General features: G+C 36.8%; 1 protein-coding gene across 4 annotated transcripts in view; it reads left to right on the plus strand.

Annotated features, from left to right (window-relative positions):
- RSPRY1 (ring finger and SPRY domain containing 1) overlaps nt 1-13,455 on the plus strand; it is a 44,180-nt gene that overhangs the window by 4,049 nt on the left and 26,676 nt on the right. For 2 of the 4 annotated variants that reach the window (XM_019666862.1, XM_019666864.1), the window contains exons 2-4: nt 7,703-8,207; nt 12,427-12,479; nt 13,163-13,275. In XM_019666862.1, coding sequence (XP_019522407.1) covers nt 7,858-8,207; nt 12,427-12,479; nt 13,163-13,275 — 516 coding nt within the window. In that variant the 5' untranslated portion in view covers nt 7,703-7,857. Of the gene's footprint in view, nt 1-2,118; nt 2,275-6,748; nt 6,979-7,702; nt 8,208-12,426; nt 12,480-13,162; nt 13,276-13,455 lie in introns of all 4 variants that reach the window. The other 2 variants (XM_019666865.1, XM_019666863.1) reach the window with 2 other exon arrangements.

Consider the following 13,455-nt stretch of genomic DNA (forward strand, 5'->3'; position numbering starts at 1 on the left):
ATGCTGATAATATATAGTCACCTAAAAACTTGCTTGTACAGAAGTACTTGAATGTTACTAAGTTCCTTTTTCACTGGAAAAATGGTGGAGTGAGAAGTCTTCTCGTGGAGCCGACACTTTATCCTTAGGCTTCTTTGGTGTGTGCTGTATTATGGCGAGGGCACTCAGTGTGTTGTCTATTGCTGTCCTTCATCCCTTTGCCAAGGGGATGGAGGTACCTTTTTTCATCTTTGCTCAGTGCCTGACATATAAGCACTGAGTTCATATTTATTGAATGATATTGTCTCAGTTTTTCCAAGTGATAAATATTTTGGAAACATTTTCTGTTTTTACAGATTTTAGAATACATTCACTTAAAATAGTTACTGAATACCTGTTAGATTCTAGGTATCCAGTCGAGTGTTTTCAGACACCATTTTAAGTAGATCTTATTAAGGAAAGTGTTGCTAGTCATGCTATTTATACATTTTGCTTGCTTTTCTTAATAAGAATGAGCTTTCTATGATAGAAAAATCCTTTTAGATTTATGAATCATGTGTTTAAATAACACATCTATATTATTTCATGTTATTTAATCTCCTAGGGGGCGGGGGAGGAAATCCCAAATAGTATGGAGTATTACATTTGTTTTCTCCTTAGTACTACAGCCATCATTAGTGCTTACCTCAGTTTTTCCTTAGTGGTTCCTTTTTGGGTCCAAGGCAAATTTTTCAATTTTTGAGACCAGGCAGGGATTATTTACTTCTTCATTTTTTAAATTATTATTTGCTTCTGGAAACTCCTTACTCTATCCCAGCCCTAAATTTTATTTTTAAATACATTTTTTTAAATGCTGCAAGGATTTGTCTTTTTTGTACTTTTTCAGGTCAGGACTGTAGTCTCTCATTTGTTTTGCCATAAGTCCCACCTCACCAGAGACACCACTGCTACAGGGTTAAAAAGTTCTCAGCATTTTAGAGGAAGCTTTTTCCAGATGCTTTTTTTCTAACAGTTCAACAAGAAAAATTGTCTGTTTTCCCCCTCAAAGATGTACTTTCTTAAACCAGCCTCAGTGCAAGAGAGAAGTAGCAGAATTATCCAATGCTTTTCTCAAACAACTTGAAGGTTACAATTCAAGGGATAATAGTACCCTGTATGACTTAAACCTCAAGTGGCCATTGTCACTGCAAATAATTTTGTACTCCTGGGTGACATGTAAAAATATCAGAGCTGCCTTTCCTTTTGGGGGGAAACTGAAGTTCCATTCAAATACCAGATGCTATAGAGTCTTAGAGACAAAAACACTCTTGTTAAAACGTCTTTAGGTGGTTTCTGTTTCAACTGGCAAGTGTACTCTTGATATATAATACACACTTCTTATCGCACTACCAAATAATCTTGTCTTCCAAGTTTTCCCCATTTAAACACAATCTTCAGTAGAAAAAAAAAAATTCTGGTCTTTGGGATATCCTGCAGGATATTTTAAAAGCAAATATATTTCTTGGTCAAGTTCCCTGTCTTGATAGGGACTGAGTTACACAGATGTATGTATTTGACAAAACTCAGCACATACATACTTAACACTTGTACATTTTGTTATATGTAAATTTAACCTCTAAAAATATATTGAAGTCCAGTTAGTTATATATATGCTGAATTAATGCCTACAATTTACTTTAAAATGCATCAAAAACTTAGATGGATCAATGATGGGTAGAGATGGATAGATGTGTGATAAAGCAAGTATAGTAAAATGTTAATGGTAGAATCCAGATGGTAGGGTATATACATTTTTGCTGTTAAATTCAATTTTGCCATGTGTTTGAAATTTTTGATAATAAAATGAGTGGGCAGTAAATATGACACGAGGAGATTTCACGTTAATACTCCGTTAGGAACAAATCCAAAACATATTCTAATGAGAGAAAATCATTAAATTTCCAGTCTAATATATATTGTTACTATTCATGCTGTATGATTTAGCCTTCGAGGGATGGGGAGTAGATTGGAAAAAATGCTGCATCCTATAAACTATTTAGGAATGATGAAGTGAAGATGACAACAACAGTAATTTCATGCCCAAGGTTTGGTTTTTCTTCCTGTGTTCATTCATTTAACCAGCTTCTCTTTTCTTGGCAGCATAATCCTGAAGTCTATATTCAGAGAAAAGAAAGTGTTCTTAATGTCACTGACTGTATTATGATTGAATGCAAGCAAATATTTGAAGAGATGAATCATTGATTCCTGGACCATTTGTTAGAGAGGATTAGACCAGTTGGCCAGATGTCTCTTGTGGTGAGCTGTTTATGATGGTAGAGGTCTGTTTTGAATACCGACCTCGCTGCTTTAACATTAAACTTACCGAGAGCCCAATTTTTATTTTTTCCCTCTCAGAGCACCTTTAAAAAATATATAAAATGTAAAAATCTAATAAATCATAAATGATACCGAAATGAAGGAATAGTCTTCTTTTTAAAAAAGGAGTCAAAATTAATAATACCACTCTTCAGAGAAATAGATTTGCAAAAGTAATGTTATGCTCTTACAGCAAAATGGCTGTGAACAGTATAATGATTTAAAAAGCATTACCATTAAGGTGGTGAGAAGTTTTTCTACTAAGCAATAGCATCCAGTGGTATCATTATCATTAATTCAGTTGATAATTGCCACATCAATTGTCACAGCCAAAGATGTAATAGTTGTTTATATTTAAATTTTGTGACTAGCTTTTCTTTGATCTCAAAATTGACGACCATCTAATATTAAGTAATCTTCTAAGTTAAGGTGAAGTATATAGGTATTACAGATTTATATAATCTCTAGTCTGACTCATTTCCTCTTCCATTCAGTCTGTCAACCCTTGGATGACATTATCCATAAGCAGGTACCATCTTGGTTCACTGTGATGCTTCATAGGGTGGACATGATGGGAAATATATTCATTGTGTTGCTGTGCACTGTACATAATCACTAGTGGATGTAATTGTATTCTAATGGTTATTTTGACTGACTTCTCCAAAAGACTATGCTCAAAGATAGCCTCGATTCATTTTTCTGGAAAGGGAGATTAACTTTTTTGACCCCAGAAGATTCACCCTTTAGTGTTTCAGTTTGTCCGTTCAGCCAGTAGTAGGTCCTGCCTGCGCTGCCAGGGTCTTTGTTAGGTTGTATATCTATAGCACAGTGATTTCCAGACCTCTCCACCATCAGAATCACCTAGGGAGCTTTTAAGAAAACACTTGCTTGGACCACATCCTAGAACTTCGGATCCTGGCTATTTGGAGTGGAACCAGGAATTTGCATTTTAAGAAGTACCTAAGCGATTCTAATGCCCGTCACCTTGGGATGATTAAGCTACAACCCCTTCCAAGGTTCTTTGTCTAACAGGATAGATAAGTAAAATTTATTTCGGTATAGGGTAGATGAGTTCTGTAAAAGATAAGTTATTTAGCTGTCTTAGTTCTCTTAAGACAGGTCTTACTCCAGAGTCCCCAATTCTCAGATTATTTAGTTACCTCTCATTAACTACATGCTCATAATCATTTTATAATATCTGGCATTTTGGGATCTAGTTTAAATGTTAGGCACTATGCCACATGTTTTACAAGTACTATTTCATTTAACCCTCACAGTACTACTGTGAGGTGTAAGAGCTGTTTACTATCTCCATGTGTTAAAATGTGTCTGTAGTCAGGGTCATTAGAATGCGTAGCTGTAAATACTGCAGGGCTGGGACCTGCGCCCAGTCTGACTGCAAAACCCGTGGCCTGTGCTGTAGGTGGCCTGTGGCATCCTGTACAAGATCTGTAGGCTGAGCGTTACTGTCTTAAAACCATGATCCTTGGAAAGTGGGCCACGTAATGCTTTTTGGAGTGAGATAAAGCAAAGCTATCTAAAGTGTAATTGTTTACCTTCTTTACCCAGTCTTTTGCCTAATGTATTCACAATTTGTTCTCTGATTAAAGTATCCCGAATGACAACTATTTCCAGATGAGCAGCTATACCGTTTTTAGGGCTGAATAAATCTGAAAGATCATACACTTTGTTAATTTAAGTGCCCTGTCTTTGGCTGCAACCCTCAAAAGTGCTCGGTATGCTCGTTTCAGAAATTGTAAAAAAAGATAACAGCTCTAATTTTTCCTTGTATATTTCATAGTCTTTCCTTTGAAACGCCTCACAGCTTCTCCCACCTAATTAACTCTTCTTTACATCGCTTTATAGCTAGTCTTTAAAAAAGAAAATCTTTGGTTTTAAAATATTTGAAAACTTTTTATTTTACTCAGTTTCCTCCTCTGTTAAATTTCTTTTTCTTTTTTTTTTTTTTTTAAAGATTTTTTTTTTTTTTTGGGGATTGGGGGGATGGGAACAGCGCTGGGGAATTGGGGAAAGGGGAACAGACAAGTTGCTGTTGTTTTGTTCTTCAATCTAGTTGTGGAGAATGTTGCTTCACTGGCCCAAGTTGGCACCATCATTGCGCTCTTCTCTGGCGAGGCAGATCAGTCGCCGGCTTCTGGACGGCCGCTCACTGCGGCTGCTGGCCGCTCACGCTGGCTGCTGGCCACACACACGGTAGCCCATGGCAACCCACTGCCACAGGGACTGCAGCCCACGCCGTCGCCGGCGACTCATGGCAGCCCAGCTCCAGGTTGAGCTGTTGTTCAGCATCTTAGCTGTGGAGGGCAGTGTCACTGGCCCTCATATGTGGGATCCGAACCGGGGCCCTCTGGCATCCCAAGCGAGTTCTTAACCATCGCGCCACTCGGCCGGCCCTCTGTTAAATTTCTTTACTGACATCACTTTCTGGGTCATTTAAGGAAAATGACTTGGAAGAAATTGCCCCCTGAGTTCAATTTGGAAATAAGAAGAAAGAAAAAAAAAATCAAACACTTAATTCTCAACTCCAAATTTAGTCAGATTTTTTAAAATACCTGTGTGTACTGGATAGCTTCCATTTCCTTTGAAACTGTACTAGATGGAAATCTACATAGATTAATTATTCTACATTCAGTTTATATAAGCCTTAGTAAAAATTTTGGGGGTAGAATAAAGTTTAAGAATTTGAGATCCAACAAACTTCTTTTTAACCCACTGCCTTCCTCACAAGCATTCCCAACACTATTTCTTGTTAATTTTTCTAAATAGCTTTACAGATGTTGACATTAAACTGTACTTTATAAGATTCCCTACTCCCCTTCAAGGCTTGTTTTCTGGGACTTAATTTCACCTTGACATTCTCAAATCCTTGCTAGTTATTTTTAGTACCTGATTGGTCTCTCTTCCTCAGGTATGTCTTCCCCAATTTAATGTGTCTGGTTGGATGGAATCTACTATTTGCATATCATGCACACTCCCAACTTCTATACCGATTGTGGAAAGGCTCAGAGCTTTAGAGGAGCCAGTGGAATTCCCTTGTGCTCTGATAACATTGATGCCTCAGAGCAGTTGGGGTGAGAGAGCACTTCCCCACGAGATGAAGCATTCCCGGATAGAGTTCCCTTGTACCGAATCCTGGACCACTCCCTTCTATCCCCAAAGAATTATTTGGTTTAGCCACAGATTTTTATAGCAAAGTGGCTAAGAAACACTGATAACCCAGAGTGTGGATTTCTTATACAGCCTTGAATAGGATGAGGTAGTTATATATATTGGGTTAGAAACGTGTATTGGAAAAAAAGCAAATCACAGAACATATTTATGGCATTGTTCTAGTGAAGTTTAAAAAACACAAGGAATGGGCTATAAAGAAAGCCTTTCAGAAGAGAGCAGAAAAGAAGCTTTTACTTTTTTGTAGACGTATGCAGCATTTAGCTCTTAAAATAAATGTATATTTTTTATTTTTAAAAATTAGCAGATAAAATTTTGAAATATAAGACTTCAGGATTTTGAGAAAATGCTCTAGTGGCAAACCTGCCTGAAAACCTTGGTTTCTTTATTTCCTCTCATCTGAATTATCCCAACAGCGCCTTCTCTGTGAACTTCCTATGAGAAGTTCCAGAGCATCGCTCCTTAAATGTTGCTCTTTGGTCTTTCTCAGAAACCAGCATAATTTATAAGACCAATAGAAATTTATACCAGGGACCCTTTAAAAGACTTATTTCTGATTTGTCTCCTGCCCTCTTAAGCATTAATATCTCTTGTTTATCTACCCTCTGAAGGGAATTGTATACCCTGGTCTCTGCTGTAATGAGAATGGTATTACGTCAACTCTTTGCTGGTTTAGAATGTATTCTCTTTTAAAAAGCTATTTCCAGCTGAGTCCTTGCATCATGCTCCTACCTATACTTCAGTCACATCCTTTTAAGTACAACCTCTAAGTTTTGAAAGCAACCTGTTTTGGGGAAACCAAGAACATTTGTGGTTTAATTGGCTCAGCCATTGCTGTGTTGGTGTCTGGCGGGAGATAATGTCTCTTGCCTCTCCTCTCTCCTCCCATCCTATCCCCTCCCCTCCTCTGTCTCTCCCCCTCTCTGTATAGATTAGGTTAGATATATGTAAAGACTTTTTATCCTTCTATTCTTTCTTCAGTTTTCCCCCAATGAGCAGTAAACTAGGTACATGTTTAAAAGAATTTGCTGTACATCTGTCCACAATAATGGAAGTAATTTTTCTCTCCTAATCCCACTGAATTATACATTTTATGTCTATTCCTGAGCCATTTCTCAATAAAGGAGGATTTAATTGTAAATAGACAAATGCTGAGTAGAGACTATATACCCTAGTCTCTATTTCTTATGTGTTCATTTGCGTCCTTATGGGTCCTAATTTCCAGGTCTCAGCATGATATTTTACTTTTTGCTACTCGTCCATGTCAGCCTCCTGCTTCCAGATCTTCACTTCTTCCTAGACCTAATCAGATTTTCTCAGCTTGATGAAGATTTGCTTCTGTCATTAGTTTTTTTTATGACGAACATACTGTGTGGGATGAGAATGTCCATCCACGGATTTTTGGAGGGCAGAGACTGCCTTGTTCTCCCAGAGCCAGCATGGTGCCTGACACAGGTACTTAGTCAGTATTGTCAGACAAAGATAGTTGGAGTATCCTTATTTTTCACTGTGTAGCAAACACCTTGTTTCACTGTGTAGCAAACTGATCATTGTGAAAATTTAACCTTGTGATATACATTTGCCTTTCCCAAAACAGAGTCTTGCTTACATAACAGAAAAACTTTGTAAGTACTTGTATGAGTTCTGTAAATTCTCAGGAGAGCCTCCAATGGGAAATCTGCAGTTTGGATAATTTAAGTGGAATGCTCTATCCTTTTGTTCTTGATATCAAATGGGTACTGTCACATTTACATTTATATCATAACTTTTTTTAACAACAAACATCTGTATTTAGATATTTTATTTGAAACATTAAATTTTCTCACACATGTAAATTAAGAAAGGAGACAATCCATTTTTTTATCCACAAAAAGAGCCCTTGAAACAACTGCACATATTCTTCTAATGTATTTCTGTATAGACAGAACCACACATACTTTTTTTTAAGAAATCAATGGTTTACAAGCATATGGCTTAGCAATCAACTTTATAATATATAAAGGAATTATTGATTGCTAATTCTCTTATGCAGAGATCTTTCTTTGCCATAAACTTACAAAAATAACCTGAGATGATTCTTCATAATGTCTATAAAATATCTATAAAGTCAAAGTAGGGACGTTTGAGTAATTGAGTGGCCAAGACTCTGATTCATTTTCTTTTTCTCTTTTTCTTTTAGAACTGCTACTGGATGACCAGGATTCCCTGTAATTGATAATGGTGGAGATCATCTCAGCAACTTTTTTCAGCATTCAGTTGTTAAAAACAAATAGGATGCAAGCTCCCGAACTCCACATTATGAAAACAGTACTTGGAAAACAGAAAACTATCTAAATGATTGTCTTTGGTTGGGCCGTGTTCTTAGCAAGCAGAAGCCTTGGCCAGGGTCTGCTGTTGACTCTTGAGGAGCACATAGCCCACTTCCAGGGCACCAGAGGTGCCACTGCTGCCATGGGGAATTCCTGTATCTGCCGAGATGACCGTGGAGCAGAAGACAGTGTGGACACCCAGCAGCAACAGACCGAGAACAGTGCAGTACCCACAGCGGACATGAGGAGCCAACCCCGGGACCCTGTTCGGCCCCCGAGGAGGGGCCGAGGACCACATGAGCCAAGGAGAAAAAAACAAAATGTAGATGGGCTAGTGCTGGACACACTGGCAGTCATACGGACTCTTGTAGATAAGTAAGTATTTGACTCACAGTCACCTCCTATGTACTGAAAAGTGTTCTGCCAGAAACTGTAACTGTTGGATTCCTTCAGTTCGTAGGATTTATTCGCCAAGCCTTTTGCTCATAGGGTAAGGGAGAATATTTTATTTCTTCTCTGACGGCAGAGTAAATGATAAGGTTTGATGTTTTTACTTGCTAACATCTGCTCCTGTCTGGAAATGTCTAAACATTTCCAAGGCAGAAAATACTAATTACATCCATGGCCTTTATTAGGGACTGCAAAGACCAGTGAGTGAGTTTGTGTTGCAGACTACAATAGAAAATGTTTTCACGAAGAGTCACTCTTAAATTGCTTGCCTACGTACTCCACTGACCAGAGATTCAAGATGAGTTGTTGTACCAAGAGCACGGCTGCAAGCAACTGCTGTTGGCAACATGAGAACATAGGAGGAGGAGAGTTTTCATCCTCCTCTCTGTTTTATCTCGCATATTTGGCCCTCTTAGATCCATTTGGGAAACTTGTAAATTGAAACTGCAGGACACACCTGTACCTGTTTTATTTTTCCCCCTGCTGTGTTTAACTTTTAAATACAAAACCCCAGATTGAATAACAGTGAAATTAAAGGGCATTGTTCAAACTGAAAAACTATTTTAACCGTATAATTCAGTAGTTAGGAACAAAAGTTTTAGAACCATGATGAGCCAGGGTTCAAATTCTGGCCCAGCCCCATAACTAGCTACATGATACTGGGTAAGTTACTTCTCTAAGCCTCAGATTCCTCATTTATGAAAGGGAAATGATACCTTTCTTATAGAGATTATCATATTATATATATAAAGCACCTAGTATAATGCTTTGCATATAGCAATTGCTCAATAGATTATAATATTTTTTTATAAGTTATATCTGTTTTGCTTCGAGATCTGCTAGTAAATTTAAGTATCTAAAAATTTGATAATTGTATTTATACAAACCCAGTTTTGTTTAGATCCTCAAAAATCATAGCATAAAGCAATGTATACCTGTGCATATTATTCTGAAATGACTTTTTTTCCCTCATAGAAATAAATTTGTTTTGCACATCTTTCTGTCTGCTGTAGAACATGTTGGGGAAAAGTGGTTCTTACAAATATTCTCCATAACCAGTTCAGAAACGTTTTCCTAAGTTTATTAAAACCAGCATTTGAAGTAGTTCCGGTATCTGAATTAATGTAATTTTCACATGTTTGTAGGAAATACCTATTGAATATAAATTTTTGCCATTTACATCCCCTAAACTCACGCAGGGGGTAGAGCTGTTATATAAAACTTCTTTATAATGACATTTAAAACATACTGCAAAATTGTAATGAGCAGTTGTCCTTCCCAAATAAGGAAGTACACCACAAACAATGTTATTTAACCCTATTGGAAAAACAGGTACCGAATAGACTTTGCCATATTTTTTAAAAGTGATTCAGAGAGTGTGGGAACAAGGTAGGTGCTTTATTTTCAAGCTTCAGGAAAATACTACAGATCATAAGTGAACTTGTTGATAAAGCACATAATTCATTTACGTGAGGCAAGTGGTGTATATTTGAATACTGGGATCACTTTTACCTTAAATCTGTTTGTACTGAATGACAGTTATAAGTCTTCTGAGAATGGAAAAATAAATCAGGTGTAAAGCAAATGTGAAGAATGGAGAATATAATGGCAACACAGCATTCAGACAGTTTATAAACGTCGTTACATAGCTTATTTTTTAGGAACTACTAACGGAGAAAAATTTCATAACCTGTAAAATTTATAAGGCTGTTAAAACGAAACATGAAAGATAGACAGACGGGCTTAGTAAGAATATACCTAAAAGGATGTATGCAGTTATAAGATGATCTGTATTTATTGTTCTCTTCTCTCTACTTGTTACTTAGGAAAGGATGACGTTGATCTGACAGGAGAGCACAGTTTCTAATGTCATAATGAGAGTTGCTATAGGAAATACACTAATTTTAAAATCCTTTTGAAGTTCTATTATTGTAAATTTTGGGTAGTGACTTTATCCTCAAATTGTGAATGGTATTAATGTTAATTACTTTCATGAGTTTTGGAACTTTAATTTGCAGAGGAGAGTGAAGGAAATTTTTTCCCTCGTGTGTGTGTGTGTGTGTGTGTGTGTGTGTGTGTGTGTGTTCATGTTCGTGTTCTCTCTGTCATTCATATTTTTCTCTCTTCCTATTTGACCTGTCACTGTCACTTTTTTTGTTGTCTCCATCTGGGTCCCAGGGACTTTCATTCTATGACTGAACCTAGAATTGATGATTGTGAGTTCCCATCCCACTGTAAGAAGCCCAGGTCCTGCATGGCTTTCTCTGCCTATTTCTGTCACTAGAGACACAGCTTTATACATAACAGCTGTAGCTCGGATTATCATTCAGCTCCTTTTGCAGAGAAGGGAACCCTGTCCAGGCTTCTCCAGCCTTTGGTCCCAGTTACCTACCTGGCAGGCATAGAGCTCCTGGTCACCTCTGTCTAGTTCCTGACCCAGAGCCCGGTAGTCCTATGGCTTTAGCTCTTGCCTCCCACCAGAAATCTCTACTGCATTTCTGTTTTTTCAGTGTAGGGATATGTTTGTTCTTTAAGTTCATCTGTGTAGAATTGAGGTGCTTATATTCCTTATTGGTTGCTGACCCCGTCATACTTCTATTATTTTTCCTTTCTTCCCTAATTCCATTATCCCCTTTACCACCCACCTCCAAATATCAGTGGGTAAACCATTCTAGTAAATTTATGTTCTTCCAATCTGTCTGCCATATGTTTGTTTGTGTCTGTATAGCAAGTTTATATATAGTGTTTTTTTGTGATATTTTAAAAATTTACAGAACTGACATAGCTATATAAACCTCATTGTTTTTAACTTCTCTCAACGTTATGTTTGAGACCTATATTGACGTTATGTTTGAGACCTACCTATATTGCTATATATAAAACTACAACTGCTTCTGACTGCTACACAATATTCGTTTATATGCTTGAAGGCACCATTTTGTGTTATCCTATAATCTGCTGATGATCACTTAGGTGACTTCCAAATGTTTGTTCCTACAAATAACACTGCAGCAAATAGCCTCATGTGCATCTATTCCATGTCATAGTTTCTCTAGCATTGTTGAGTATATGCATACATCATTTCCTTGTTGCCAGATTGCTCTCCAGAAATGTTTGTATCTGTCTGTTAAAGCATTTAAGACAATTCTTTTAAATAAGAATTTTCCCTATTTTGAAAGAACACAGGAGATGAATAACCAGTACCTAATGAATACCTGAAATGAATTTAGCAATTCCCATATCACAAGGTTATTCTGAGGATTAAATGATTGAAGAAAATAGTTTTTATGGGGTTTTTTTCACAGTAAAAAGAGAGCCACAATGTGTATGTAAACAGTAAGCGGGGAATATATCTCTTAAGTAATTAGATTTAGCATTGTTTGGTGGAAAGTATTTTATTAATTACTGAAGTTTTCCTAAAGCACCTAGGATTCCTGGGATCACAGTTTGAAAAACCTACTGAATTAAGATATATCATGCCCTTTTATAGAGCAGTGTCTAGAATATTAAATAGCTCCTTGATTAAGTTTGGTTTCTTTTTCTTCTCATACCATTTTTTGAAGTTTAAGTATAAAGTGATATTTTCCAGAAGAACATTTAAAAATGAAGATCTTTATGTAGGCCCTTGTTTCTCTGTAAGTCCTCAGTGGGGATTGTTATCTCCCTCCCTGGCATTCCTTTGCGGTAAGTATGAGGAAGATGATGTTGACTTCCCTGACTTGTCTCAAATGGCATTGGGCCTCTCGTGGTAAAGCTGAAAGGAGGCTCAGATCTCTAGTTTTAGTCCTGTGCTTTTACCTTATGCCACATGGCGGTCCTTTCCTGTGCCGTTCTGCCCATTTTACTGGGTTGTCGGAAAAGTAATGACATATTTTTTCTGTTTTTCATTGGCAAAAATGCATCATGACTTTTCCAACAACCCAATATTTGTGGGCCATCATAGACAATGACCTTGGAAATGAGCACATGTGGTGTGCATTTGTCCTTACAGATTACAGCTCTGGCTGTCTCTTCCATCTCTTTCTCTGCATTCATCTGTGTTCGTTTCTTATTTCTCTTTCTATCCCCATAAGTTCAGTGTGAACTTTTATTTGAAATTGTCATTTCCTATTCAAGTTTGATGTCTTAAATGTTTGTTTTTCAGTGATCAGGAACCTCCCTATTCAATGATTACATTGCACGAAATGGCAGAAACAGGTATTTTTAAAGTTTTTTTTTAACTACTTCCTAATGAATTAATGATTATGAAGAAATGTGGCCAGTTTTTAAAAAAATAAAAGTAAAAGTTTCCAAAAGTACTAAACACACAAGACAAAAAAAGTCCCTTAGTGTATGGAAATTTTTCTATACAAGGGTAATTAATAATTAAGCACTGTATATTGCATCCTGAATTTGTAGTTGCACCTCTCAGTAGTAGTTTTATCTCACTGAAATTATTATAAGACATTTTTTGGCATTGACAGATCTTTGACAATAGCTCTTCTAGAATGGGAAAGATAATTTTTTGTCCCTCAATTTCCTAAGTGTCATTTTAAAAGTAGAGCTAACTGCTTCAGATATATAATCTCCTCAGCTAACTCCTATGCCATAAATAAAATGCTGAAAACTATTTTAATCATGTTTTGAGAACACAGGACCCTGGCTTGAATTTTGTCCAAATAAATATGCCCAGAAGTCACCAGATTCCTGTAAGTTAGGATTCCTTGCCTCTGCCATGATGACTAGCAGTTGAGTGTGTCCATGCCAAATATTAGCTACTTAAAAGCTACAGGATGAAGGCCCAAACTGCTTAATGTAAAGTCATCTTGTCTTATAAGTTATGTATTTTCACATTTTTTAAATAGTAGCTCCATCGTATAATCTTCTTGATTTGCCCTTAGATGAAGGATGGTTGGACGTTGTCCAGTCTTTAATTAGAGTAATTCCATTGGAAGATCCTTTGGGACCAGCTGTTATAACATTGTTACTAGATGAATGTCCATTGCCCACTAAGGTAAGTTAATACTTATCATTTATGAAACTGCCATCTATGCTTAGACACAGGATGAATGACCACAAAGAACATTTGCTATAATGCATTTCTTCTTCATACATTTGGAGTTTTTTATTCAATATTAATTTCATTATATAAACTTGTTTTTTATTACTAATGAAGTGCTACATCCTCCTATCA

Source organism: Hipposideros armiger, unplaced genomic scaffold, assembly GCF_001890085.2.
Source record: "Hipposideros armiger isolate ML-2016 unplaced genomic scaffold, ASM189008v1 scaffold_479, whole genome shotgun sequence".
Classification (NCBI taxonomy): Eukaryota; Metazoa; Chordata; class Mammalia; order Chiroptera; family Hipposideridae; genus Hipposideros; species Hipposideros armiger.